Source organism: Polypterus senegalus, chromosome 8 (assembly GCF_016835505.1).
Source record: "Polypterus senegalus isolate Bchr_013 chromosome 8, ASM1683550v1, whole genome shotgun sequence".
Taxonomy (NCBI): Eukaryota; Metazoa; Chordata; class Cladistia; order Polypteriformes; family Polypteridae; genus Polypterus; species Polypterus senegalus.
In genome coordinates this window covers 176,864,500-176,891,160 of record NC_053161.1, presented here as the reverse complement: position 1 = coordinate 176,891,160, position 26,661 = coordinate 176,864,500, and the positions used below count along the sequence as shown (strand labels likewise).

Here is a 26,661-nt window from a genome sequence, read left to right as displayed (position 1 = left end):
AGTCGTGAAGATCTTCTTATTTCCACATATGTACCCTTGACCAACAGCGTGTGTTAGGGTTTCTACTCCAGCGTGAACTTTTCTATGGTAATGAAAGCTGTCGCTGGCAGTGAATTGTTTGCCACATTCAGAACAATATGGTTTCTCTCAAGTTTAATTTCTCTGAATTTTCTTGGCGATACTAACCAACAAAACAAAAGTGAACTGCACCCTTTAGACAGGCTAGTCTAATTGTAATGCTTTATTTCTTACTCCCTTATGTTTGCAGCAAGGGCTTGGCGTAGTATCTGCATTTTTCCTAATAATGCCTGTAAAACTAGGGTGTGGTACTGTGAGCCATTATGAATGTAGTGAGAAGTCAAGCAAAATGCATATTGTAATATTTTTAGTTAGAAAATAAAAGGTGTCATTTTGTTTGACTTCTCACTAATAATGCTTATAATTCTTATAACAATAACAATCCTTATTTCAATTTTTATGGGGTTATTGTAATTGACAGGATGTCAATATGGGCCTGAAAACTTCTCTTTGTAAGGCATGTAGTTTCCAGGAAAGTGTGTACTATTTCTGGTTTTTGTCCCACATTTGGCATATGACGGATTGCATTTCCTGGTAGTTATTTTTTACCTCTCCCTTATCAGAACTGATTAGTCACTAGGAACTAATACTTTTATTATCCAGGCTTTCTTAGACTAAATTTTTCTTGATAACCATATCAGGTTTTCTAGCATCTACAGTGCATCCGGAAAATATTCACAGCACATTACTTTTTCCACATTTTGTTATGTTACAGCCTTATTCCAAAACTAGGCTGATCTGCCTTTTAAGGTGACCGACTTTTAAGTTGACCACTTCTTAAGGCAATTCAATATGTAGATCAATTTGATATTTTATACAAACTCATTAATTTGGTTATATTGCATTTGAGCGGTATTACGTTAATACTCGTAGTTTCTGTTATTTTTGTGATGAAATGTAAACTTTTTTTCTATATTGAGGTCGCCCTTTTGAACCCCCCTGATATTTACTATGTGGTGAGGCATTTGTACTCCATCAAAATTAATTATTTCCAGACACATAATTTTGTCTATTTTTCCAGCTCATCACACACAAAAGCAAGGGAGTGATGGGAGCACCAGAACTCTGCTCACATCATGTCGCTTCGTACCGCAAGCTGTAAGTAGTAAGTCTGTGATAAGCGGAATACGCTTCGCTTTCCACTCACGGGACGGAAGGACAATCCCGACCGCTTTTATATAGTAAGAAAGAAGAAGAAGATATCGCACAGTCTGGAGTAGAAAATCATCTTTTACCTGGAAAAACGAAACTACAAAGCCCATTGTGCATTGCAAAATGGACGGGGCGTGTGTGAAACTCCGCGCCTGTGTAGCATTCACGGGACGGAAGGACAATCCCGACCGCTTTTATATAGATGGATGGATTAAATTCACCCCATAATGACAACGTGAAAAAAGTTTACTTGAGGTTTTTACAAATTTATTAAAAATAAAAAAATCACTGTTTTTCCAAAACAAAATAAGGACTTATTACAATGTGCATCATACAGACCAATTTCACTTCTGAATAACAACGTTAAAATACTCTCTAAAATCTTAACCAGAAGGATGGAGAAAGTGCTCCCCTCGGTAATATCACAAGACCAAACTGGATTTATTAGGGGCCGGCACTTATCTTCAAATCTTCGACGCCTGTTTAACGTAATATAATCACCAACTAAATCAAACACCCCAGAAATATTATTATCATTGGATGCAGAAAAAGCATTCGACATGATTGAATGGAAATACCTTTTTACTATTTTGGAGAAGTTTGGGTTTGGCCCGAACATTTGTGCATGGATTAAATTACTGTATACTAACCCAGAAGCTTCAGTTTGCATCAATAACATTTGCTCAGACTACTTTAAACTAGAACGTGGCACTAGACAAGGATGCCCCTTATCACCACTGCTGTTTGCAATTGCCATTGAACCACTGGCAATACATTGTCGAAATACTGATCAGATAAAGGGGATTAGCAGAGAAGGACTGGAACAGAAAATCTCATTATATGCAGATGACATGGTACTGTATATATCGGACCCAGAAAATTCTGTGCCTGCAGTCTTAGCAGCACTCACAGAATTTCAAAAGATCTCTGGTCTCAGAATTAATCTGAATAAAAGTGTACTCTTTCCAGTGAATTCTCAAGCATATAATATTAGATTAGACACAGTACCTTTTATCATTGCAGAACAGTTTAAATACCTCGGGGTAAACATCACAAGTAAACATAAAGCTCTTTATCAACAAAATTTCGCGTCTGCATGGAAAAATTAAACAAGACTTGCATAGATGGTCAACCCTTCATCTCACACTAGCTGGAAGAATTAACACTGTTAAGATGAATATTCTTCCTAAACTCCTTTTTTTATTTCAAAACATCCCAATATACATTAATAAATCATTCTTTAGGCAATTAGATTCAACAATAACCTCATTTATTTGGAATTCAAAACATCCACACATCAAAAGAGCGACCCTACAAAGACAAAAGGCAGAAGGTGGCATGGCTCTACCTAACTTCCAGTTTTATTACTGGGCAGCAAATATACAGGCGATAAGAACCTGGACACAAATAGAAGAACATACACAGGCTTGGACCACAATAGAAGTAAAATCATGCAGTACTTATTTGTATTCCCTGCTCTGCGCTCCAATAAACACACGCTATCGGCAATACACAAATAACCCAATTGTGCTCCACTCACTTAGAATCTGGAACCAATGTAGAAAGCATTTTAAGACGGAGAAGCTTCTATCTGTGGCACCTCTGCAAGAGAACCATCTCTTTCAACCCTCACAAACATATGCAGTTTTTAATATCTGGAAAAATTTGGAATTAACTTGCTTAGAGATCTTTATATAGACAACGTCTTTGCTTCCTATGAACAATTACATTCCAAATTTAACATTCCAGCTACACATTTCTTTCACTATCTTCAAATCAGGAACTTTGTTAAACAGAACCTTCCAGATTTTCCTCATCTTGCACCCTCATCCATGCTGGAAAAATATTGCTCAATCTCAAGGACTTAGACTCCATCTCTGCAATATATAAAATCATTTTACAATCCCTCCCTTTCAAAGATCCAAGAGGACACTGGGAAAAAGATCTCTCATTTAATATATCAGAAGAGGAGTGGAAAGTAGCAATGCAGAGAATTCACTCGAGCTCCATATGCGCAAAGCATACAATTATACAACTTAAAATTATTTATCGAGCACATCTGTCTCGACTAAAACTCTCCAAAATGTATCCAGGGCATGATCCAACCTGTGAACGCTGCAAACTAGCTCCAGCATCACTAGGTCACATGTTCTGGGCCTGCACCAAATTAACATTATTCTGGACAAAAATTTTTAATTACCTCTCAGACAGCCTTGGACTCACAATCCCTCCTAACCCATTAACAGCTGTGTTTGGGGTTCTTCCAGAGGGGCTTAAAGTGGAGAAGGACAAACAAATTGTGATTGCATTCACTACACTCTTGGCACGCAGACTTATTCTGATAAACTGGAAGAATCCAAACTCTCCTCTTTTAAGTCAGTGGGAAACTGATGTGTTATATTATTTAAAATTGGAAAAAATCAAATACTCAGTTAGAGGATCCGTACAGACGTTTTTCAAAACATGGCAGGATCTAATCAGTAATATTTTAAAATAAGTTCATGAAGCATAGAGAATTTATTAATTTAGGTATGTTTAAAAGCTGTAAAATTTCATGCCGTTTGGCTTGCTCTCTCTCTCAAGGGTGGGGATCGATCTGTTCTTAACTCTATTTTTCTTTTTGTAAAAACTTGATTGCTTTGTATGGAGTGTAATAAAATTAATAAAAATAAAAATAAAAAAATAAAAAAAACGAGAAAGCACATATACATAAGTATTCACAGCCTTTGCCATGAAGCTCAAAATTGAGCTCAGGTGCCTCCTGTTTCCCCTGATCATCCTTGAGATGTTTCTGCAGCTTAATTGGAGTCCACCTGTGGTAAATTCAGTTGATGTGACATGATTTGGAAAGGCACACACCTGTCTATATAAGGTCCCACAGTTGACAGTCCATGTCAGAGCACAAACCAAGCATGAAGTCAAAGGAATTGTCTGTAGACCTCCGAGGCAGGATTGTCTCAAGGCACAAATCTGGGGAAGGTTACAGAAAAATTTCTGCTGCTTTGAAGGTCTCAATGAGCACAGTGGCCTCCATCATCTGTAAGTGGAAGAAGTTCGGAACCACCAGGACTCTTTCTAGAGCTGGCCGGCCATCTAAACTGAGCGATTGGGGGAGAAGTGCCTTATTCAGGGAGGTGACCAAGAACCCGATGGTCACTCTGTCAGAGCTCCAGAGGTCCTCTGTGGAGAGAGGAGAACCTTCCAGAAGGACAACCATCTCTGCAGCAATCCACCAATCAGGTCTGTATGGTAGATTAGCCAGATGCCAAAAGGCACCTGAAGGACTCTCAGACCATGAGAAACAAAATTCTCTGGTCTAATGAGACAAAGATTGAACTCTTGGTGTGAATGCCAGGCGTCACGTTTGGAGGAAACCCGGCACCGCTCATCACCAGGTCAATACCATCCCTACAGTGAAGCATGCTGGTGGCAGCATCATGCTGTGGGAATGTTTTTCAGCAGCAGGAACTGGCAGACTAGTCAGGATAAAGGAAAAGATGACTGCAGCAATGTACAGAGACATCCTGGATGAAAACCTGCTCCAGAGCGCTCTTGACCTCAGACTGGGGCGACGGTTCATCTTTCAGCAGGACAACGACCCTAAGCACACAGCCAAGATATCAAAGGAGTGGCTTCAGGACAACTCTGTGAATGTTCTTGAGTGGCCCAGCCAGAGCCCAGACTTGAATCCGATTGAATATCTCTGGAGAGATCTTAAAATGGCTGTGCACCGACGCTTCCCATCTAACCTGATGGAGCTTGAGAGGTGCTGCAAAGAGGAATGGGTGAAACTGGCCAAGGATAGGTGTGCCAAGCTTGTGGCATCATATTCAAAAAGACTTGAGGCTGTAATTGCTGCCAAAGGTACATCGACAAAGTATTGAACAAAGGCTGTGAATACTTATGTACATGGGATTTCTCAGTTTTTTTATTTTTAATAAATTTGCAAAAACCTCAAGTAAACTTTTTTCACGTTGTCATTATGGGGTGTTGTGTGTAGGGAAAAAATGAATTTAATCCATTTTGGAATAAGGCTGTAACATAACAAAATGTGGAAAAAGTGATGCGCTGTGAATACTTTCCGGATGCACTGTATTTTTCTGTCAGTTGGTATTGATGTGCCCCAGGTGACTAACACCTCCTCATTTTCCATTAAACGGTCTGGATTGTGGTCCCTGTTTCTTTCTAGTGCTGGTAAGTATATTTCTTGCAGAGGTTCCAGGAAACTAGCCTGGCCACCTTGTTATGTCTTTCCATAAAAAAAGAGGATGAGTCCTACAACAAGATATTGATTCCAAAACAAATCGACAAAATCCACACCTGCAAATCTACAATGGAATACCTCAAGAAGCACAAGCTGATGGTTTTTCCATGACCCTTACAGTTCCCCGACCTAACCATTATTGAAGATCGGTGGAGATATCTCAAAAGAGAGAGCAGTGCATACAAGACGGACCAAGAATCCAGCAGAATAAGAAAACTTTTGCAAAGGCTAATGGGCAAAAATATCCTAAGTAAAAACTGAAAGACTTCGAGCTGGCTACAGTAAGTGTTTAAAAACTATGATACTTGACAAAGAGGGTCTTACTAAGTACTAATCATGGTCAGGGGCCCAAGCTTTTGCTTTAGACCCTTTTAATTTTTTTTGTTATTTTGTATCTGTGACTGATGGAAATAAAAATGTAATCTTTCTTAAAATATTAAAGAAATGTGTCATCTTTAACTGTATGCCTTCTGGTGATCAGTTCATCTTTTGCTCACTTGACTGTTCACAGTAACAGACATTTTTAGCAAGGGTCCCAAATGTTTACATGCCACTGTAAGTCTTCAGCTATCAGTACCTCACACAACAATGAGATGTGCGACTGTTTCTAGTTCTGTTTAGCAGAAGCATCACTTATGCCTTTTTTTCTTTTGCTGTCCTGAACCACTTTGTGCACAGGCCCCTGTCATGTGCAGCTATGATTAGGCGTTCATCTTGTGGTCATAATTCACCCTTTGTGAGCTAGCAATGATTAAGTTCTGAGTCTACGTGAGGCTTACAACTATATTTGTGGTCTTCTTTCTTCTTTATTGCTGGTATAATTTTAGAATTCTTCCTTCAGTCCATTTGTGCACAAGGTGGGGAAGTTCCTGCCATTTCTTCATTTTTTTTTTCTCAGAATCAATGAGCTAGTTTGATTATGGATGTTGGTTTGTGTTTTCTTACTTCATAATTAAATATTATTTTGGACATTTGGGGACCTTGGGGTTAATTTAGAAATTTGTAGCCCAATTTATTGCTGATCTGTAAATGTAGTCAATTTCAATTAGGCCCAAAACTCCTTCTGATAGTTGGATATAATCGCTTGAAACACTTAATTTTGCAAATGAGTTGGTATGCATGCAGATTTTTTCTTGTGGTGTCCCCTGTTTGAAGGATATTCTGTGACTAATTAATGATATCAACCCTGTAGGATAGGATGGGGATTGAAAATTGATTGATCTTTTATGTTCTTCTTGATGGCTGTCTCTCTTAATGTCTTGTGGTTTATGTCTGCTCCTTTATTCATGTTAGAGTATTTGAATGTTTCGTCTGGGTTCAAATTTTTATTAAAACACGAGCCTGATCGAGGTTAGATTTCCAGTAATGAAAGTTGCTTTGGGATACTTGTCAAGCCCAAGTGTCATTCTGATGTCATTTGACAACAATTTGACTAAGTGTAGTTGCTCCTCCTGTTACCAGCTGCAGGAGCTGTACAGTTTCAAATCTTCAATAAATAGGAGGCAAGGGACTATTTGAGGTTCTGGTTCATTGGTGAGAGCCGAAATTAAATCCATAGCTAGGAGGTTGATTAATGAGTTTAATGCCAGACAGAAAAGTATGAGTGCTAGTTAATCTCCTTGAAATATTCCACTTTAAATTTTATGTTTGGGATACCGATACCTCGTGAAGTTGCAAGGTTATTTGCTAGTGAGGCATGGTAGTTATCAGAACGAGGTGAATTTTGTATAGCCATTTCCAGATGCAAAAGTAAGAGAGACAGTTAAAATGCTTTTTTGCAATCAATCCATACCTTGCTAAGATTTCCACTTTTCTCACAGCATTACATGATTATTTCATTTAGGGTAGTAGCTGTTCTCTAGTCCCATATGACATTCTTTGGTTTCCTTTGTGTGATATTTCCATCAGGCAGTTCTGGTCCAGGTGTGTGTGAATTATTTCAGGGTCTATTGCTATGAAGATCTAGTATATGGTGGAGGGGCCCTTTACTGGAGAGTTATTTTTTGGAATATTAGTTTGTTCAGATTTTGAAAGCAGGAAGGTTCTCCTTGCAGTAAGCCACTGTGGTTATGTCTCAGGTTTCTACATTATAGTATTTTTACAGTTAACCCATATGAGTTCTTCTGTGCTCTTGAAGTCTACTAGTACAAGGAAATCCTTTACCACATTCTGAACAAGAATATGGCCTCTCTCCAGTGTGAAGTCTTTTATGGTACAGAAGGCCATGGCTGCTAGTGAACTGTTTGCCACATTCAGAACAACAATATGGCTTCTCGCCTGTGTGAATTATTCTGTGTTTACTAAGGCTGTTCTTGCAGGTGAATCGTTTACCACATTCAGAACAACAATATGGCTTCTCTCCAGTGTGAATTCTCATATGGACCTGAAGATTACTCATTTGTGTGAATCGCTTGCCACATTCAGAACAACAATATGGCTTTTCTCCCGTATGAGTTCTTCTGTGCTCCTTGAGGCTGCTAGTGCAGGTAAAACCTTTACCGCATTCAGAACAGCAATATGACTTCTCTCCCATGTGAATTCTTCTGTGTTTGTTAAGGCTGCTCTTGCAGGTGAACCCTTTTCCACATTCAAAACAACAATATGGCTTCTCTCCAGTGTGAACTCTGGCATGGACCTGGAGATTGCCCATTCGTGTGAATTGTTTGCCACATTCAGAGCACTCAAAGATCTTCTGTTGTGTTTGACTCAGACTACCATCTCTGGATTTAGTTTTGCTTTTCAGCTTTTTCATTTGCTCCTGGTGGACAGTGACCGAGTCTCTATTGTGCATCTGAAGTTGAGCGGTTGTTAGTTTCATCAGCGTCAGAGAATCATCCTGCAAAGAGGCTGGTATCATACTCTGTGATTCGGATGTCAGTTTCTTCATATTTTCATCATTTTTTTTCTGTTGTGATCTGTGCTGAAGAGATGTCTGAGGCAATGAGGGTAAGATGAAGCCACCATTTTCTTGTAAACCTGCAGAAAAACAAATATGGAAATAAAGGTGAGCTATTGAAAGGGATGTGTAAAATGAGAGTTGCTTACTGTCAAAATGAATCCTACGTCATTTAAATTATTGAAATTCCATTTTAATCTGAAGCAATCTGAAGAAATAAAGAGAATGAAAATGAATTATTTTAGTTTTAGCTACCCCCTCTCCACCCCTTGTTTTACGGAAACAAGGTAAACTCTTTTTTGACCTGTAAAAATCTCAGAAAAGAGCCCAAATGAAGAAAAATGGGTGGGAAGGAAAGCATATTTTGGAGATTCAACATGGCTAAACACAACCCATGATGAGACAAAAATACATACTCTTAAGAAGTAACTGTAAGTAAGAAAAAACTGTATTCAAAATATAAAGAAGAAAATTTAGTAGCTGTGGTCTTAGGCCGGGGATATACTTAACACTACGCAACATGTGTGCTTGAGGACGCTGCTGCTATGCCAGTGGTGATCTGTGGAATCCATCTTCAAAGTTGCCCACTAGAAGGGGAAAACACCGTCAAACCCCAACTAGATACTCAAAGGGTGGAGACATCCCTTTATAAAAATAAAAGTTTATTTCCAAAAGGCTTTGCAATTCCCGACACTCTAAAGAGCACTAAGGAGAGACAAAGCAAACAAATCCCAAAACAGAATGCACGGAAGTGGTTGAAAAAGACCAGAGGTTCAACAAATATCAACAAACAGAGTCTAGAGCAAGTGTTCAAAATCCAGAAAAATCAAGAGGAATAGCAAAAGGACAGAAACACAAGAAAACACTCTACTCACCAAGTACTTCAATGAACCGCAAGGAACTGTGAGATACTCTCCCTTAAGTAGGGTGAAAGGTTTTTGCTGGTAGAGATTTTGAACCCACCCACAAAACACAAGGCCATGTCCTTTCCCAACACACACACAATAGTAAAATGTACATCTATACTAATAAAAGGCAAAGCCCTCACTGACTGACTGACTCACTCACTAATTCTCCCGTATAGGTGGAAGGCTGAAATTTGGCAGGCTCATTCCTTACAGCTTACTTACAAAAGTTGGGCAGGTTTCATTTTAAATTTCTACGCATAATGGTCATAACTGGAACCTATTTTTCTCCATATAATGTAATGGAGTTGAGCTTGATGGCCGTGGGGGGCGGAGTTTCGTGTGACATCATCACACCTCCCACGTAATCACGTGAACTGACTGTCAAAGCATTACCTAGAAAACAAGGAAGAGCTCCAAAAAGCGCTGAAGAAAACATGCATTATACAATTGAGAAGGCAGCGAAACAATAAGAAGCGAGCGAGTGACACATACTGTACAAGTATATTCATGACTGCAGCTACTTCGGAAACAAAGTACGGTGTAAACCTAAAGTTTAAATTAAGTTCATAGACAGGCAGCCGCTGGCATTTGTCATGCCCACGGGTAATGCGGGATACAAGTTTAATGAGAGGACGCAGGATATAAACGACAGTTTTGATCACTTTGTAACTAAGTTCAATTTGCTGGTGAATGGCTGTGCTTATGCAAATTCCGAGAGACTGTGTTTGTGGGGGGATTGACAGTTAAGGCGGGTGGGGGAGTGACGTCATCATCTCCCCTCCCATTTACCTCATTTCACTCTGAGCTGAGCTCTGCGGCTAACGCAGTCTTCCGAAGCAACTTCATCACTTTGCCACCAAATATTCACAGAAAAATCCACAAGTTAATACACACACTTTCTGTAGTTTCTCCACACTCAATGTATTCCTCACGTCACCGTTATACCCTCTGATCTGCCATTTCAATTGAAATGCCTCAAATTTCCAGTAAGGCTCTGCTTCGCGATGACAATTAATAAGTCTCAGGGACACACCCTACAAAAAGTTGCCATTGATTTCAGGCAAGATTGCTTTCCTCCTGGACAAAACTATACGTTGCATTCTCAAAAATTACATATATATATATATATATATATATATATACACACCGATCTACATACTGTCAAATAAACGAACCACACACCCTGGCGCAACATGAGAGGCTTCACCTTTAGTGCTGACGTTCGAGGTTCGATTCCCGAGAAGGGGTGCAGTGAGTGTGTACTGCCTGATGAGCCCAGAATTAGGGCGAAGCACGTGCCGCGTACTGTTTGCATTATTTGACAGTAAAAATATTTCAATATATTCAATATATATATATATATCAGCGCTTCCCGATTCATTTTACCCTCGCACCCCCCTCATTTGAGAAGAAGTATGAAAAAATATGAGGTTAACGCAGAAAAACATATCACCAATTGAAGTTTTATGAATAATAGATACTTTATTCGCCATCAATAATTGTTTTGGTAAAGCCATACTCCGTGTAATCCTCCTTCCATGTTATAATTTTTCTGCAACTAGCCATGATTAAATGAACGGTAAAAAAGTAAGAGCGAAGCGAGGGTGATTTATTCAGGCAAGCACGCGACCATTCAATAGCTCGATTTTGGATATAAGTAGGTTCTATTTAGTCGCCAGAAATATCTTTGGTAGGAATGGAAGTTGGATTTAGTCTTTAAATTTCTATGGTGAAGAAAAATTTATGCAATGATGATTAAATTTAACTTACATTCCTACTAAACATATTTCTGTCAACCAAATAAAAATTACTTATATTTAAAATTTAAATAGAACTTAAACAGATACGATAGTTCTTAATAACTACGCAGCACTAAGTGCACGTAAGATTAGGAGTCATCCATTTTAACAAGCAGCGTATTGCACTGATACGAATTAGCCTGCCCATTTAATTATTTAGGAATGGATAGATAAATTAAGATTTTGTACAAATAATGTTTTTAATTTTTCTTCCTCAATGGATTCTGGCACCCCCAGCAACAGCTGCTCGCACCCCAAAGGAGATATATAGATGAATCAGATTGTGGTCAGATCTGCCCAAAGATGTAAAATGTTTACACTTAAAGATATCTTTAACATTTGAACAGAGTATGCCCAGATTATTATTTCTTAAATTACCTACTTGAGATGGGTCAAAAGTAAGGCTTATTGAATAGAAGAGTTATTATGGCCTGTTTGAACAATGTAGGAAAAGTGTTTGTGCTGAATGAAGTGTTGTTAACATGTATAATTGAAGAAAAGAGTGAAGAAGAGAGAGCCTGGAGGAGATGTGAGGGAATGGGGGCAAACGGACAGGTGGTGGGGAGACTTGAGATGAGATTGGAAATATCAGTGGTGGAGAGAAAGAACAAAGCTGGAGTGTAATCAGAAGAGAGCACGCTGGCTGGAGGTGGTAATGAAAACTGACTGCGGAGGACCATCAACTTCTCCTGAAAAGAAAAGAAAATGGGTTGCAGAGTCTTCATTTTAATATGCTGTACTTAAGTCACAACAGAGGTTTTCTCTGGTGGTCTCCCTTTATAGCTCCACTTACATAAGATGATAAATTCTCTGAAATATCTTCATATTCTCAAGGTTTCCACCAAAATTATGTAACTCACATGCTCATCGCAGTTCAGGGGTAAAATGATCTGTAAGTAACTTGTGTCATTTGAGGAAAAGTGAGCTTGGATGGTTTGGAGGGCTAACATAAGTCTTTTCAAAGTGTGTATACTTCATCTCCACAATAACTTAGAAATACTATTCTTTTTTTTTTTTTGCTACCAGAGATGTCACTGGCCTCAAAGTAAAATTCCAGTTATTCTATATATTGTTGCCAGACATCCATCACTGGATCAAACTCAGAAATTTTCCCTTAGGTTGTCATTTCACACGGTATTACTACCTCTGGAGAGTCCACAACTTCATCGCCAATGTAACATTCCAATGATCAGTTGGAACAACTTTAAAGTTATCAATTTATTTCAAACTTATTGAAACAACAGGCACTACCTATAATTCCTCCTCAAACCCCTAGTCGACTAGGACTCCTTTCTTGCACCTCACCACTAGGAACCCATCTGCCTGGTTTGCCGATGACTAGTTGGAGCAACTTCTAAGTTTTGAATTTATTTCAGACTTATTGAAACAACACATAATTACTCCTCAAATCCCCAGTCGACCAGGACTCTTTCCTTGCACCTCACCACTAGGACTTCAGCTGCGTGGTTTGCCTCCATAGCTGCCTGATTAATAATCCAATAATACCGATGAACTTTGTCATTGTTTCTTTCAAAGTTGCATGATTTTTATATTAAAAGTGGTAATTCAAATAAAAGACTGAAAGAAATTTTATTTTATTTTTCCAGAAAGTAAAAAACATGGTCATATTACCCCTATGATATCCCTCGACCCTTGTTGTGACTGTCAGCTTGCAAAGCTCCTTGACAGAGACACGTCTGTATTTTTCTGTCTGCCTTGATTCAGCGCTCTGGAGATGAGTGAGGTTTTAAATGGCAGCACTGTACGAACAAAACTATATAGCAATCATCATAGTTGCTCAGGAATTTAGCTGGGAGTAAGATGAATCAGAGTGTGGTCAGATCTGCCCAAAGCTTGCAGAAGTTTACACTTTAAGTCATCTTTAACATCTGAAAAGATCTGCTTGCCATAGTGTTGTGATATTGTCTTCTAGTAATATTATCATGGCAATCTTGGGGAACCAAAAGGATAAGGAGCTAAAAAGTTTTCTGAATGATAAAAGGAGGGTACTCAAATCCGGTGTCATAAAGGCTCTAAAGGACACATAGAGAGTGCTAAAGAAAAAGCTGAGTGAAGGAAAGGAAGCTTACAAAGCTAAAATAGAAAACAAACTCACTCATAATAGCATGAAAGATGATATCTAAAGAGGACTGGGCATCATTAATGGATTCAGGCAATCCAGGGCTCAAGTGCTTAGAAGGGGATGTGGACAAAGTGAACAGCCAGCACCATTTTGTAATCAGATCACAACAGCCTTTAAACCAAAACTTTTAACAGGTTAGGGTGCTAAAAAGTGGCCTGGTACTTAGGTAGATAGAACTTTAATTCCCCCAGGGGAAATCTGGCTTTTTACAGAAGATCTTTAAATAAATTAATACATGAATAGGTAGATAAGTAAGTGAATCAATAAATACACATGCACACATTTTGGGTCTGAACACACACTTGAATGACTATAAAGCAAGAAAATTCTAAAGAAAGAAGACTTCTGATTTGCCAGGCCCTGTCACAGTGCAGCAGCTGTGGGGGATAATCAGGATAATCTGAAGGTGGTGGGAAAGTAGCCCAACAGTGGAGGTTCACTATGGATGTCTGGATTCTGAAGGAGAGGAACTCAGTCAACATCGGTCAATTCAGAATAGTCTCACTCCTCAGTACAGAATGAATGATTTCCTTAAAGATAGTTGCATGATGCCCAACAGAGTTCCTCGTAAAGAATTATTTTATTATAGACAAATCAGTACAGAAGGGTGGTGACAGGGAGTATAGAACACACACACACACCCCTGGCCCCTAACAGCTGGGAAAGGATCCAAAGAACTGCTAAAACTTAAGAGATTTGCCTGTAGTGTGCCATGATGTTAAACAAAACTGTAAATAATCCTGAATGTCTGAGGGCTAAAACCTACACATCCTAAGTGGTGTCTTCCTGTCTCTTCCATTATCATGCTCATCACATTATGCGTTATAAACAACAGCAATAGATAAAGTCTTCAATTGTAGTCAAACTGTACTGCATGCTAAAAGACACCTTAACTTTCTATCAAGGCATGCACATCTCAAACTTAAGAGGAATTTAACAGATACTGCACACATGACTGACACTTTAAAAACATTCTAGAAATGTACAAAATCCTTAAAAAAGACATAAGCAAATATAAACACAATACGATACATGAGAATCTAGAAAATGATTGACAATATTGAGCAGAGAACTGTAGCTTGAGCATTGACATGTATAACAAACGTGATTTTCAAAAGTTGTCTGAGCAGTTAAAGCTATGTGGCCTGCATTGTGTGTAACTTTAAACTGTTAAAAACATTTCATTTTTTACAGTTAGTATTTTAACCTCCTTAGCGCTGCATTTTATTCCAAAAAAACATGTAAAAAGCATTGTATTTTTTTCTGGCATGAAAAGTTACATTTTTATTAAATCTCAAAATTATAATAATGATACAAATAATAATAGTAATGATGAATAAAACAAATAATAATAAATGAACAATAACAACAGCAGTAATAATTATACTACTAATGATGCCAAAACAGTATATAATCTCAAAATGAGTCCTTTGTGGGGTAAATCTTAAGGCACGGTGTAAAACACAATTCAACGTCACAGTCGGGACAATAATCATGTGTTTGTTTTCGGATTTTCTTTCCAGGTTTATCAGTATTTGAACAGCACACTGCACTGGTACGAGTTGAATTTTTTTTTGGTTTCCGTTGGAGGTATATAATCAATAAAATGTCTACTAATTGATCCACGATGTACTGGGTTAACCACGTCTCTTTAGCGGTAATGTGGACGGTGGATGTGTGGCAGTGATTTGTTCTACAAGCTGGCATGTAAAGTTTGCACGATTCTTGTTTCTATAAGACTAATGTATTCCAAATGCACTGTTCCACCAGATGATAAAATTTATTTTTATAGTATTTCTTTTGTTGCCTCCATATAATGAAAATGTAAGTCAATTCCACATTCGCACAATATACGCCGCCCATCGTGCTATTGTAGTCAACCACAGCATAAGGCTTTTTAACCTGCTTGTTGCCTGTCCAGTGACTGTAGCTGCATTATGTACAGTGCTAAGAAAACAAATGTCTTTCATCACCTTCCATTTCAAGAACTTTACCCTTTTCCCAAGCTACTAACGCACCTTGCTTTAATTTATCTCTGCCAAAGTCTTCAGGCTTGCCACGACAGTTGGGACACACTGTTCCATATGCGTCAGTCTTTCTTTGTAGCAAGATGTCAAACAGCTCTGGCGAAGTATAAAAGTTGTCCATGGTTACACAGTAACCTTGATCCAGGAAAGCATCTATGAAAGTCAGCACCGATGATGTATTAACGCTGTACTGACTGTATTTCAGATCAAACATTGTCCCTTTCCCTGTGAGCAGAACCAAATTCCAAATGTATCCTGTTTTAGATTCACAAAGCTCATAAAACTTTTTGCTAAATCTCGCTCATTTTAATGTGATGTACTGTATCATGACAGTCTGCACTAAATGTACTAAGCAATTGCAACACAAACACTGACTTAATCAGTTTTAATGCGAAAAGATGTAGACAGAAGAAGGGAAGAAGCAGGCCGCTAGGGTGGAAAAAAGAAGAGCTTCTCAGGAAGCAGCAAGTTCATCAACCTCTGAGCAAACAAATGCTAAACGTACAGAGAAAGAGTAGAAAAACTAGGAATGCTCAAGTCAAATGTATTTACTGGTATTTCATAATTATTGAAAACCGGAACTTGAAAATCATTTCTCCAGAGAACGGCAGCACTGACAGCTCTTTTATAGCCCAATTGATTCTCGGTTGTAATGCTTATGCAAGACACATTTGTACAGTGCCACTCGGAACTAATGCTTTTAGCACGGTTTTCGCAGCCCAACTAACGCTCGGGTCTTACACTAAGGAGGTTAATAAGGAAATGCGTACAGTATATGTGTAGTTCTTAATGTTCATTATTATTTCTCATTTTTGGCATTATTATTTCATAATGTTAATAATATACCGTTGCATGAAAATGCTGCCCTTACAAAAGGGCCGCCTGAGGCGATCACCTCCTCAACTCCCCACAAGCAACACCCGGAACACTGGCATCAACTTAAACACATTACAAGTCCAAAACTAACAGAAAATCATCTAAAGAGAAATATTGGTGGAGTTAAAGAAAGGGGGGCTTCAGTTAAAAGACTCAAAAATCGATGATCAATTTTATAATAGTATCATCAGATTTGTGGCTGTATGTTCTGGACACTCGGATGAAGAGAGAGGCAGAGCTGTCAAATAATAACCACCTGGTGGTGAGTTGGGTCAGATGGTGGGGGAGGCACCTGGACAGACCTGGAAAGCCCAAGCAAGCAGTAAGGGTAGACTGGGAACATCTAGGAGGAGGCCTCTGTCCAGAAGACTTTCATCTCCCTCCTCTGAAAGAGCTTTTCCCACATCTGGAGGAGGCTGGGGACATAGAGTCTGAATGGGCTTTGTTCAAAACCTCCTTTATGGAAGCGTCTGCCAAGCCACAGGTGCCACTCGAGGTGGCAACCCAAGAAACCCAATGGTGGACACCAGAGGTCAGGGATGTCATGAAGCTGTAAAAGGAGGACTGTTCTGTATGACTAAGCACAGGAGACTCCCAAAGCAGCAGAGAAGCACCGACAGGCCAAAAGGGCTGCATCCTTGGCAGACAGAGATGCAAAAACCCAGTTGTGGGAGGAGTTTGGAAAACGATGATCAATCAGGCTGAAAGAGATTTTGGCAAACCATCAAATGACGCAGAATGGGAAGGCAGGGCTTCACCAAGGCTCTTCTCAGGAAGAGTTGAGAAGTGCTAACCTGAACTGAGAATGTAGTCTGGTGGAATCAGGAACACTTTGAGGAGCTCCAGAACTTGACAGACATGCCCTCTGTGGAAGAGGCAGATCAATGCCCATTTCCCTGGGGAGGTCACGGAGGCAGTTAAGCAACACCGCTTAGGCAAGGCCCTGGGGATGGATGTGATCCACCCTGAAATGCTGAAGGCTCTAAACATTGTTGGTCTGTCATGGTTAGCATGCCTTTTTAATGCTGTGTGGTCATCATGGGCAGTGCCCCAGAAGTGGCAGCTTGAGCAATCAGGATATTGTTATATTATTATAGGATATTATTTTTTATAATGAAATATTGTTATTTATAAGATTACATTGAAGATGAAAAAGTTGAAAGGTCAGATATAACAAGTTTTGACTTTTTACATCAACAAAACATGAAGTGTTAATCATGTTGTGTCAACTTTTTCTTCTCCCCATATGTTCAGTTTTAGTTTGCACTTACCTTCTTCAGATTGATCTGTAGATGACAAATGATCTTCCAGTGTTCTCCTTGAAATTTCCTCAGTGGCCTTTGCGTCTGAATAAATAGCAGACTTCACACGGACAGAGTGCTTCCGAACATTACAACTTCTCCTCCGAGGGGAGGCTAATCCTGTTACACCTCCATTTTGACACTCAGACTGACAGATGGACTCTGACTGAAGGTCTTCTTCCTTGACATGGTCTATTACTTTATCATGCAATAGACCAGTGGTGATAGGACTCTCCTCAGTCTCTTCCTTAAGTCCCACTATAACCTGTTCACAATCCTCATCTTTAATGTACACACCCTCCTGTTTATGGTGCACATACTCCCATTCACTGTCATCCTCCTCCTCCTTAATGTTAACAGTCCTTTCCTCCATTTCAGACACATCCACCTGGCACGTCTCCTCTGTCACTTCCATCTGAGAGTAACAAGAAATGGCAGCTTCTTCTTCGCTGCTGTGGGAATAAAATAATTTAGGTTAGCTAGTGGTAAATTAAAAGAGAACTGTGCCCATATTTCTCACGTATCGCAGAATAGGAAAATGGTCATAACTGGCTGAAAAGTGTCAGGTGTTTTATCAATTTTCTTAATTTAGGAAAATGCTCCTAATTTCACCAGAATTCGGGAGCCCTTGTGAGCTATCCTAACTTGCTAGGAGTTACCAGAAGATGGTATTCGGGTAGAGTGCCACGCACATCCCAGGAGAGGCTGAATGTTGTGGACATGCTGGACAACAAGGAACTCATAAAAAGATATTAATTTGGCACAGACGGAAAAATATTCTTAACATGCCTTTGCAAAGAGCAATGATTTGTGAATGTCCAAAGCAACCATTTTGTGAATTTTGCACCCAATTCTGAATGCCCTTATAATGAGTGAGGTAATATCAAAATTCACATACTTACCCAAGACTCCATGTGGATTAATATTACAGCAAGCTGCTTTATTACAAATCCACATGTGCTTAAATATCCTTGCTCCAAGTGTGGATGAGCATGAGTATCTGAAACACAAGTGATATCACAGTATCAACATGCAGGTGGTCCTGGATGCAAACTGTATTGTAGAAACCAACATGTCACTCTGAAGATACTTTTAAGTAAGGCTAGATGGGTGATTGACAGCAAAATATCATACAGGTGAATTGAGCCCTGCACTCAGTGAACCCCTGGAACATTCATGCTGCACTTTACAAGCCTGGAAGGTTCAAGAAGACAGGTGGATAGTTCCAGGGTGATAGATGAATAGTGCCTTGCAGAAAATAAGGGGGGAAATCATGGAGAGGGACACAGCATGTGAGCGTGGAAGATGATCGGGGAAGCTTGAAGAATGAATGTGACTAATAGCTTTGTCTATTTCATAATTGTTACTTTACAAGGTACTTCCAGAAGCTGTAATTGTTAATTAAACCTGCCAGTTATTGGAATTAACTATCATTCGGTATGTGTGTGCCTCAGTCTTTTCACCTTGGTGCTCATTAGAGCGTTATTCTTGATGTAGTTATGATGTGGAAACAATTACTTACAGCTTAGCACACTATCATACCTCATTATGTTTTCTTTTCTTCTTCTTTTACTACTTTGAATATTATTATCTTTGTGGTGAAGCCTTAGCATTAGTATCAGAAAATGACAAACTGTCATCATGATTGACAATTTGCGGTAAATGGTGCTATAAAATTGTGACATCATTCATTCTCAAACGTAGCCTTGTACTTCTTGATGAAAATGGAGTAGGTTGCTTTGTAACTACTTCCAATGTCCTACGCTTCCTCAGCACGTGGAGGGAATCATAATTTCAAATGGAGATGGGCAGCCTGCTCCACCAGCTACAGCTGGAGCTACACGTGAAGATTTTGGATTGAGATTTGATGCCACACAGACGTAGCATCACCAGAAGCCATTCACCAGCATACCTGAGTAGGCAAGAAGCAGCACAGGAACTTACAATTGTCTTCAGATACATAAGTGCTGGCCCATTGACTATTCTGTAAGTAAACATCAAGGATTTGAACTTAAAGTGTGCTGGAACAGGGAATCAAAATAATGGCCTTAAGAGAGAGTTCACATGTGCCCATCTAGGCTGGTTCAAACCCAGATATGTGGCAGCATTTTGAAAAATTTGCAGCAGCCTGGTGACACATGCAGGTACTCCTGCCAACAAAGAGTTACAGTAGTCCAGACATGTCATGACCCACACCTGGATCAGGAGTCGTACGGCAAACTTTGTCAGATATGATCATGTTGTACACCACGAATCTGAAAGATCAACAGACCATGGTGACATGGTTCTTGAAGGACACCTATTTTCTCTGCTGTTCTTTTTATGTTTTTTTGTGGTGGTGATCTGCGCCACCACCACCACCTAATCAAAGCACTGTGCTGTCCCTACATTGATGGATTGAAGGCCAGAGGGCCACATGACCATCATTGTCTAATTCTTCCACATTAAGCATGAAAACCATGACGACTGATTGAGATCATTTATTTTAGGTAGAATGCCTAGAGGAGGCTGGGTGGACTCGGGGCCTTGGAATCCCTGCAGATTTTGTTTTTTTCTCCAGATGTTTGGAGGGTTTTTTTTTCTGCCCTCCCTGACCATCGGACCTCACTTTTATTCTATGTTAATTGGAATTGCCTAATTCTATTTTCTTATTTATTTTGTCTTTTTTCTCTTTCTTCATCATGAACACCACTTTGAACTATATCATTTGTATGAAAATGTGCTATAGAAATAAATGTTGTTGTTCATAGTTAGTCATTATTCAGCACCCAAAGGGTACATACAGACTTGACAGGTGTTAGTGAGAATAAGCCAAGTTGTACAGAGATGGCATGCTGAATAGACAGATGAGCTAGGATACTCAAGATCCATCTCTGCCAGGCTGAACTGGAGATGGTGTTCCTTCATTCAGGTTGCAACATCTGTGAGACAGGCAGAGATTCTAGCTGACACCATGTGGTCCACTGGAGGGAATGACAGTTACAATTGCATATTGTTATCATAGCTCTATTAAGAAAAACCATGGAACTGGATGATATGGCCTAGTAAGAAAATGTAGGTTGAGAAGAAGAGAAGACCCAGCACCAATCCTTGTACCCTTGACATCTTACCTTGTTAGGACAAGCTCTGCCCAAGAGGTAGGATTCAAACCACCCAAAAGCAATCCAAGGTCAGAGAAGGTGGCAAGGAGGATCTGGTGGTTGACTGTGTTAAAGGAAGAGGAGAGATCTAGCAGGATGAGGATGGCCAGCATCCACCTGTCTTATGTCCAGGACATATAATGCACACTCCGGCTTAGAAAATCAAAGATTATTAAACACCTTAGCCATCCTTTACAGTCCCTTTGCCACCACACCTGTTGATTTAGGAACAGCTTCTATGCACAGGTCTGTGACACATAGTGTCACTGTTTAGTGGTATTAAGCATTTTTAATACATGTTAGTGTTTACCTCACATATTAACAGGGGCATGGTACAACTAGGGATTTGCATGATACTATGCATGTGCAGTATCAATGAGCAATTGGTGAGTTGAAGCGTGTTAATACATGAGCTTTAACTGAGGTTGCAGGTGGTGGTTAACGTGGTGTGTGTATGTAAGGAGTAAGGAGAAGAAAGGAGGAAAGAAATGAAAGCAAAGTATAAAGGAAAAATGTAATTGGAGAGACAATTGGGAATGGATGGAAGAACGAGATAGAGGGCTGAGCACAAGTATGGGCTGAACTAGTCGTATCTCCTTGGGACTGGCATGCCCTCCAAGAGATCAGGGCCAAACCTACTCTGCAGCATGTAGAAGCACTGGACATGACAAGCTATGGAGAAATCACTGGGGGTACCAATGGAAGGTAGGAGAGAGACAGGTCTGAGTTTGGTGGCAATGTCAAGTCTCCTCACGAAGAGCAGAGGCAACGAAAGGTCGTTAGAGAGAAACTATAGGCTCAAGTATCTGTAGGGAATATGGCATGAGGATAGAGTAGATGAAGATGAAGTGAACAAAAAGTCACTAGCACCATCGGCTCACAAGCAGCAACGGAGGCGATGGGGATCCATTCACTGCCTGAATGCTGAGGTATGTTGCTGAGAAGATTGCTACTCTTGCGAAAGGGCATGTTAACTGTGTTTTACTCATTGATTGAATATTAACTGTATTGCTGATGACTATCTACAATTGACTGATTCATGATATGCCTAATTTGCACAGTGACACTTGTGTTTAAACTTTTGCCACTTTGAATATCTGCTGTTGTTTCCTCACTTTCCTCTAGTCCATCCTCATCATGTGGCTCTCTATGCAAACAAACAGAGGTGTTATAAAAGGGAGACGGAGTCAACTGGAGACTGAGCCAGAAACTCAGTGGAGTGAAATGCAGAAATGTGCAGAAGTCATGGCAATTAGATGACAGCTGTTGTGCCAAATGAAATGCCAGAGCTGGTCAACCCAGCTCATCCCATCACAGACCTACAAGTATAATAAAACAATCTCTAAATAATTGACTCAGTTTATTGATGTATTCATTTAACATCAGACCAATAACTATAACAGCCATTTAGCACTGAGGAGAGGACTACTTGCATTCTGTTTTCTGGCTTTTATTTTACCCTATTTTTGACACCCATATCAGGGCCATCTTAATATATGGGCACAATAGGCCCTGGTTGGGGGCCCACAATGTTTCTTTTTTTGCTATAAATACAGGGGCCCCAGTGCACAACTGCTGGTAAGATGGCCCCGCACCCATTGCACTTTCAACCTGCCTAAGGGGATCTCTGTTTAAATTGCTTTTCCAAGATTTTTTTTCCCCATGTTTCCTGCAAATGAGTAGAAGATTTTTTTCTTGTTTTGTTTGAGAGTTAAGGCTTGGGGGCTGTCAATTAAACAAGGTCAGTTAAAGCCCGTTGAGAAATTGTTCTGTGCGATTTTTAGACTATATAAAAATATCTATTTTGTTGTTGTAGTTTGGGCGTCCTCCACAAATACAAAATCAATGGAGAAGTAATAGACAAATTAAAATAGTTACAGTTGATTTGTTTTTCTTACTGCTGCATAAATTCAATACTCTTCCCTTTTTGTTTTGTTTTAAAGAAGAATAAACGTTTCATTTTTGATTACGTCAACATTTTCTCCTTGGTTCAGGTACCCACTCTCGGAAGGTCGTTATAATATAACGTAGAGAGAGACAGAGACAATTATAATGATATGCTTCTCCTTGTCTAGCTCAGCAAGGCGGACTGAATGCACAAAAGATCTCCAAAATCGAAGTGCTATTGCTCGGATGGGAAGCCCACTGCAGCCACGTACCGGGTGGTCCGCTTTATCGACTGGGATACCCGGCATCAGCGTAACGTAAACTGTCCGGGTAGGGATGTAATGTTTACCTTTCATTTCACTCCATTGTGCAAAAGAAAAAAATCTGGTCAATGTGAAATGCCATTTAGCGCTGAGGTGTATTCGGATTCGGTTTAACACACTTCGTTTGCGATTTATTGTAATGAATAAACACACTATAGGAGCGGGGACAATGGCAGTGTGAAAGGGGGGGACACGCGGCCTTAGCGGTGGATTCGATCGGCGATCAAGAAAAAAAAAGCGAACAGACACAAATGTGTCCTTCGGCTCGAAGGGTAAAGAAGCCGAATTCTGCTCACTCACCGCAGAGTCTTTCGACGAGAATGAAGAAGCTCGATAGCCGCTCGCTCAACTTGACTTGTTTATTTCCTGGTTTCCTGACAAATCACAGCTAATGTTGAGCGACTTTGAATGCAGGTCATTCATCCAATCAGCAGCGACTTTGAATTTCACCCGGAAAGCTCTCCCGGAACTTCATGTGGAGTAGGCGGGAAGCCGTGACGTCAGAGAGTGGCGACGACAAAGTTTCCCCAAGTGCAGAGAAGGAAGGAGGTGGCGGCGGCGGGGATTGTCAGGTAACGAAAGGAGAGGCTGCTGTCAAGCAAACGAGGTTGGAGTGCCAATAAGTTTACAAAGAATCCTGTCACGGGAGAAAGAGGGTAAGTGCTTTAGTTTTCGGGCAACACTTTATGGGTGTGTGAATTTTTATTCGCTCCAGTCAGTTGCTGTGCCTGAATAGCACTTTCTAGTCCGTGTCCGCGAACCCACCACCAAAGTTCGCTGAAGTGGATTGAAAATTATATTTATTTTTATGAACATATATCAACAGTGGCAAAATCCTACCTTTCGGTGTTAAAAGTCCAAACCAGTATTGCCTGTTAATGAGTATTCGAGACGTTAATGTAGATTTAAGGTTAGTGTTACTGCCACACAACTACTGCTGACTGAATTTGAACCTCGATATGTTTACGGTTTGCGTACAATTTACATGTGTGCCTTGGTGTTGTTGTTTTACCCCACTTTCTAAAGATACACAGGTTTAGTGGTCCAGTAAATCTAACTTGGGTTGGTGTGGTTTTGGACACATGTGCGAGTGGCCCTTTCCTGACCAGTAGTTAGTTCCTGCCCTTTACAAGTACTCTTTTTTTTTTCCCGTGTCCCAAAGGCTTATATTTGCGATTCCATTGTGCTGGATTATGGTATGGCTTTATCGTTTTGAGCCCATCCAGGCCGTGTGTTCCACCAGGCACTCTTAAGTGAACACCGCTGCCAGGTTTGACATCCTTCTACTGGGCACGGTTCTCTTTGATTTAATTAGAATATTCTTGAAGACCAATAATAGGATGTTCATTACCTGGCCCCTCCCCTTAGGGTTACCCCTGGAAAACTGGTCAATCTGGAGCACAAATCGCCAGACAGCAGAAAACTACCGTATTTCCTGGAAAATAAGACAGGGTCTTGTATTAATTTTTGCTTCGAAAGATGCACTAGGCCTTATTTTCAGGGGATGTCTAATATTTATTCATGTACAACAATATACATTTATCCAAATACAGTCATGTCATCTGCTTCTGGAATATTGTCATAACTCTCCATATTCAAACCGTGAATTCCAGCCTGAATTTAGTATAACACAATTCTTCAACAGTACTGTATATTTAACTAAAGTAGATAATACTGCTGACCCACAACTTTATGAGCATAAGCTTGTCTCCTTCCAGCCTGTTGGAGTTTCATTCCGCTCCCAATTTTGTTTCACATCTGATAATTTAATATGGAGAGTGATGAGTTACTTTGAACATGCTATGAACCGTCTAACTTCACCTAAACCTTAACTGAGATGGTGTCATTAAATGAAATTCAAGTTTCTTTTGATCTGAATGATTAATTAAGTTCTATCCTGTTCTTTCCGCAGAGAAAAAAGAAAAAGCTTCTGTTTACTGTAATGTCCAGATGGATGTGAAAGAGGAGACATGTGAGGCTGGCATGAATATCTTGGAGACAAAGACCGTAAATGGTGAGGAAGAGGACTGTGAATGGCAGTCTGTCCACCCTAAACATGAGAGTCCAGGCATTAAGGATGAAGATTGTGAACTGGTGATGGTGGGCATTAAAGAAGAGGCTGAAGAGAATTTGGTCAGCTTTGAGATGCACAAATATGAAAGTGTAGAGGAAGAAGAAGACCTTTATTATGGGTGTCGAGATGGAATGGTAACCGGGTTTGTCTCTACTCAAAGCAGACCCTGTTCATCTCCAGAGCCTCCTGTCAGTGTGAAGTCTGAATCATTACAATCTGACACAAGGAGGACTGGAAAAATTTCATCTGTCAGAATTCAGGAAGATCAACCATCACCTACAAATAAGTCTGGAAACCGTAAGTGTAAAATAAAAATGTATAAGATTTGAAAGGGATGGTCTTGTAGCTTTTATGAGAAATGTAGTGAAATTGCTGGGGTTTTTTTTGTGTGTTTCATGTAGAGTTCATTTATGTTTTCTTTGTAAAGTTCAGCAATTTTTTGTTCTTCCTTTAGAGGTGTAACTACGCAAACGTTCTAACCCAGTCTTCAATAAAGAGTGTTATACAAAAGTAGAGTGACAAGAAAAAGTTAGTGAACCCTTTGGAGTTCCCTGGATTCTTTATTATTTCCTCCTAGAAATATGGTCTGATCTTCAACTAAGTCAACTAAGTCGCAGTAACAGGGAAATGCAGCCACCTTAAATTAAAACACTGCTAGTCAGTCCTCAACATACCATTTTAACTTTTATAGCCCTCTTTGTGACCCCCCTGTCTAAAGTAACTGGTAAACTCTTGTGTTGCTGCTATTCAACATTGAATTTTAGCCCATTCCTCCTAAACTTGTCCAGTTCCTTAATCTCTAAAATCCCTTTCCTGATAAGACACCTTCAGTTTAGGCTTTAGCAGCTCCATTTTTGTTCAGCCACCAGCCTTTCTCACCTTCCTGTATTTCAAGTCAAAGCGAGCTTTATTGTCATCTCGGCCATATACAAGTATACAGATAGATGAAATTGCGAAGCTCAAGGTTCATCTACAGTGTAACAACATGAAATGCAAATAATAAATTTAAAAAAAAATTCACATTTAAAATTAAACACAAACAAGATAAGACATTGTGAAAAGGCAAGACATAGAAGTAGCAGCAATATTGACGCATAGTAAGTAATATGAACATTGATGCAATGTATGGTATTGTGCAATCTAGATACATAAATATAGTCATTAGGTATGTAATTTAATATATAGTTATATAATAGTTGTTTAAGACATGTGTAAACAATGACAGGTCAGAATGTTTCACACAGAAGGATATCAAAAGTGTGAAAATCCTTAAAGGTCAGTATGAGATTTTCAGTTCTTTTCTACATGCACACTCGTCTTTGCAGGAAAGTGGCTTGCCTGTATAAAAGTTCTGTTTTTAGAGGTAGGTGGTTGAGGCTGGATGGAAGATCCCAGTGGGGCAGCCTGGTGTTAAGGAGCCTGACAGCTTGAGGTTAAAAACTATCCTGCCGCTTGGTAGATCTGGTTCTGATGCTGCAGTATCTTTTCTTGGATGGCAGAAGTGTGAAAAGTCCATGTGAGGGGTGTAAAGGATCCTTCACAATGCTGCAGGCCTTGCAAATATTGCGTTTGTAAAATATGTCCTGTAGTGAAGGGAGAGGCACCCCAATAATGTTCTCTGCTGTCTTCACTATCCTTTGCAGGCTCTCGCTGTCGGATATGTTGCAGTTGCCTTAGCAGACAGTGATGCAGTTGGTCAGAACACTCTCAATGGTGCCTCTATAGAACATGGTGAGGATGAAAGGGGGAAGACTTGCTCGCTTCGGCCGCCTCAGGAAGTGTAGTCTCTACTG

General features: G+C 39.8%; 1 protein-coding gene across 1 annotated transcript in view; it reads right to left on the bottom strand.

The window, feature by feature from the left end:
* Positions 1-5,932: 5,932 nt before the first annotated feature.
* LOC120534725 (zinc finger protein 345-like) overlaps positions 5,933-26,661 on the bottom strand; it is an 85,974-nt gene continuing 65,245 nt past the window's right edge. The window contains exons 4-5 of the mRNA XM_039762309.1: positions 17,415-17,896; positions 5,933-8,470 (exon numbers count right to left, since the gene is read on the bottom strand). Coding sequence (XP_039618243.1) covers positions 7,599-8,470; positions 17,415-17,896 — 1,354 coding nt within the window. The 3' untranslated portion in view covers positions 5,933-7,598. The remainder of the gene's footprint in view (positions 8,471-17,414; positions 17,897-26,661) is intronic.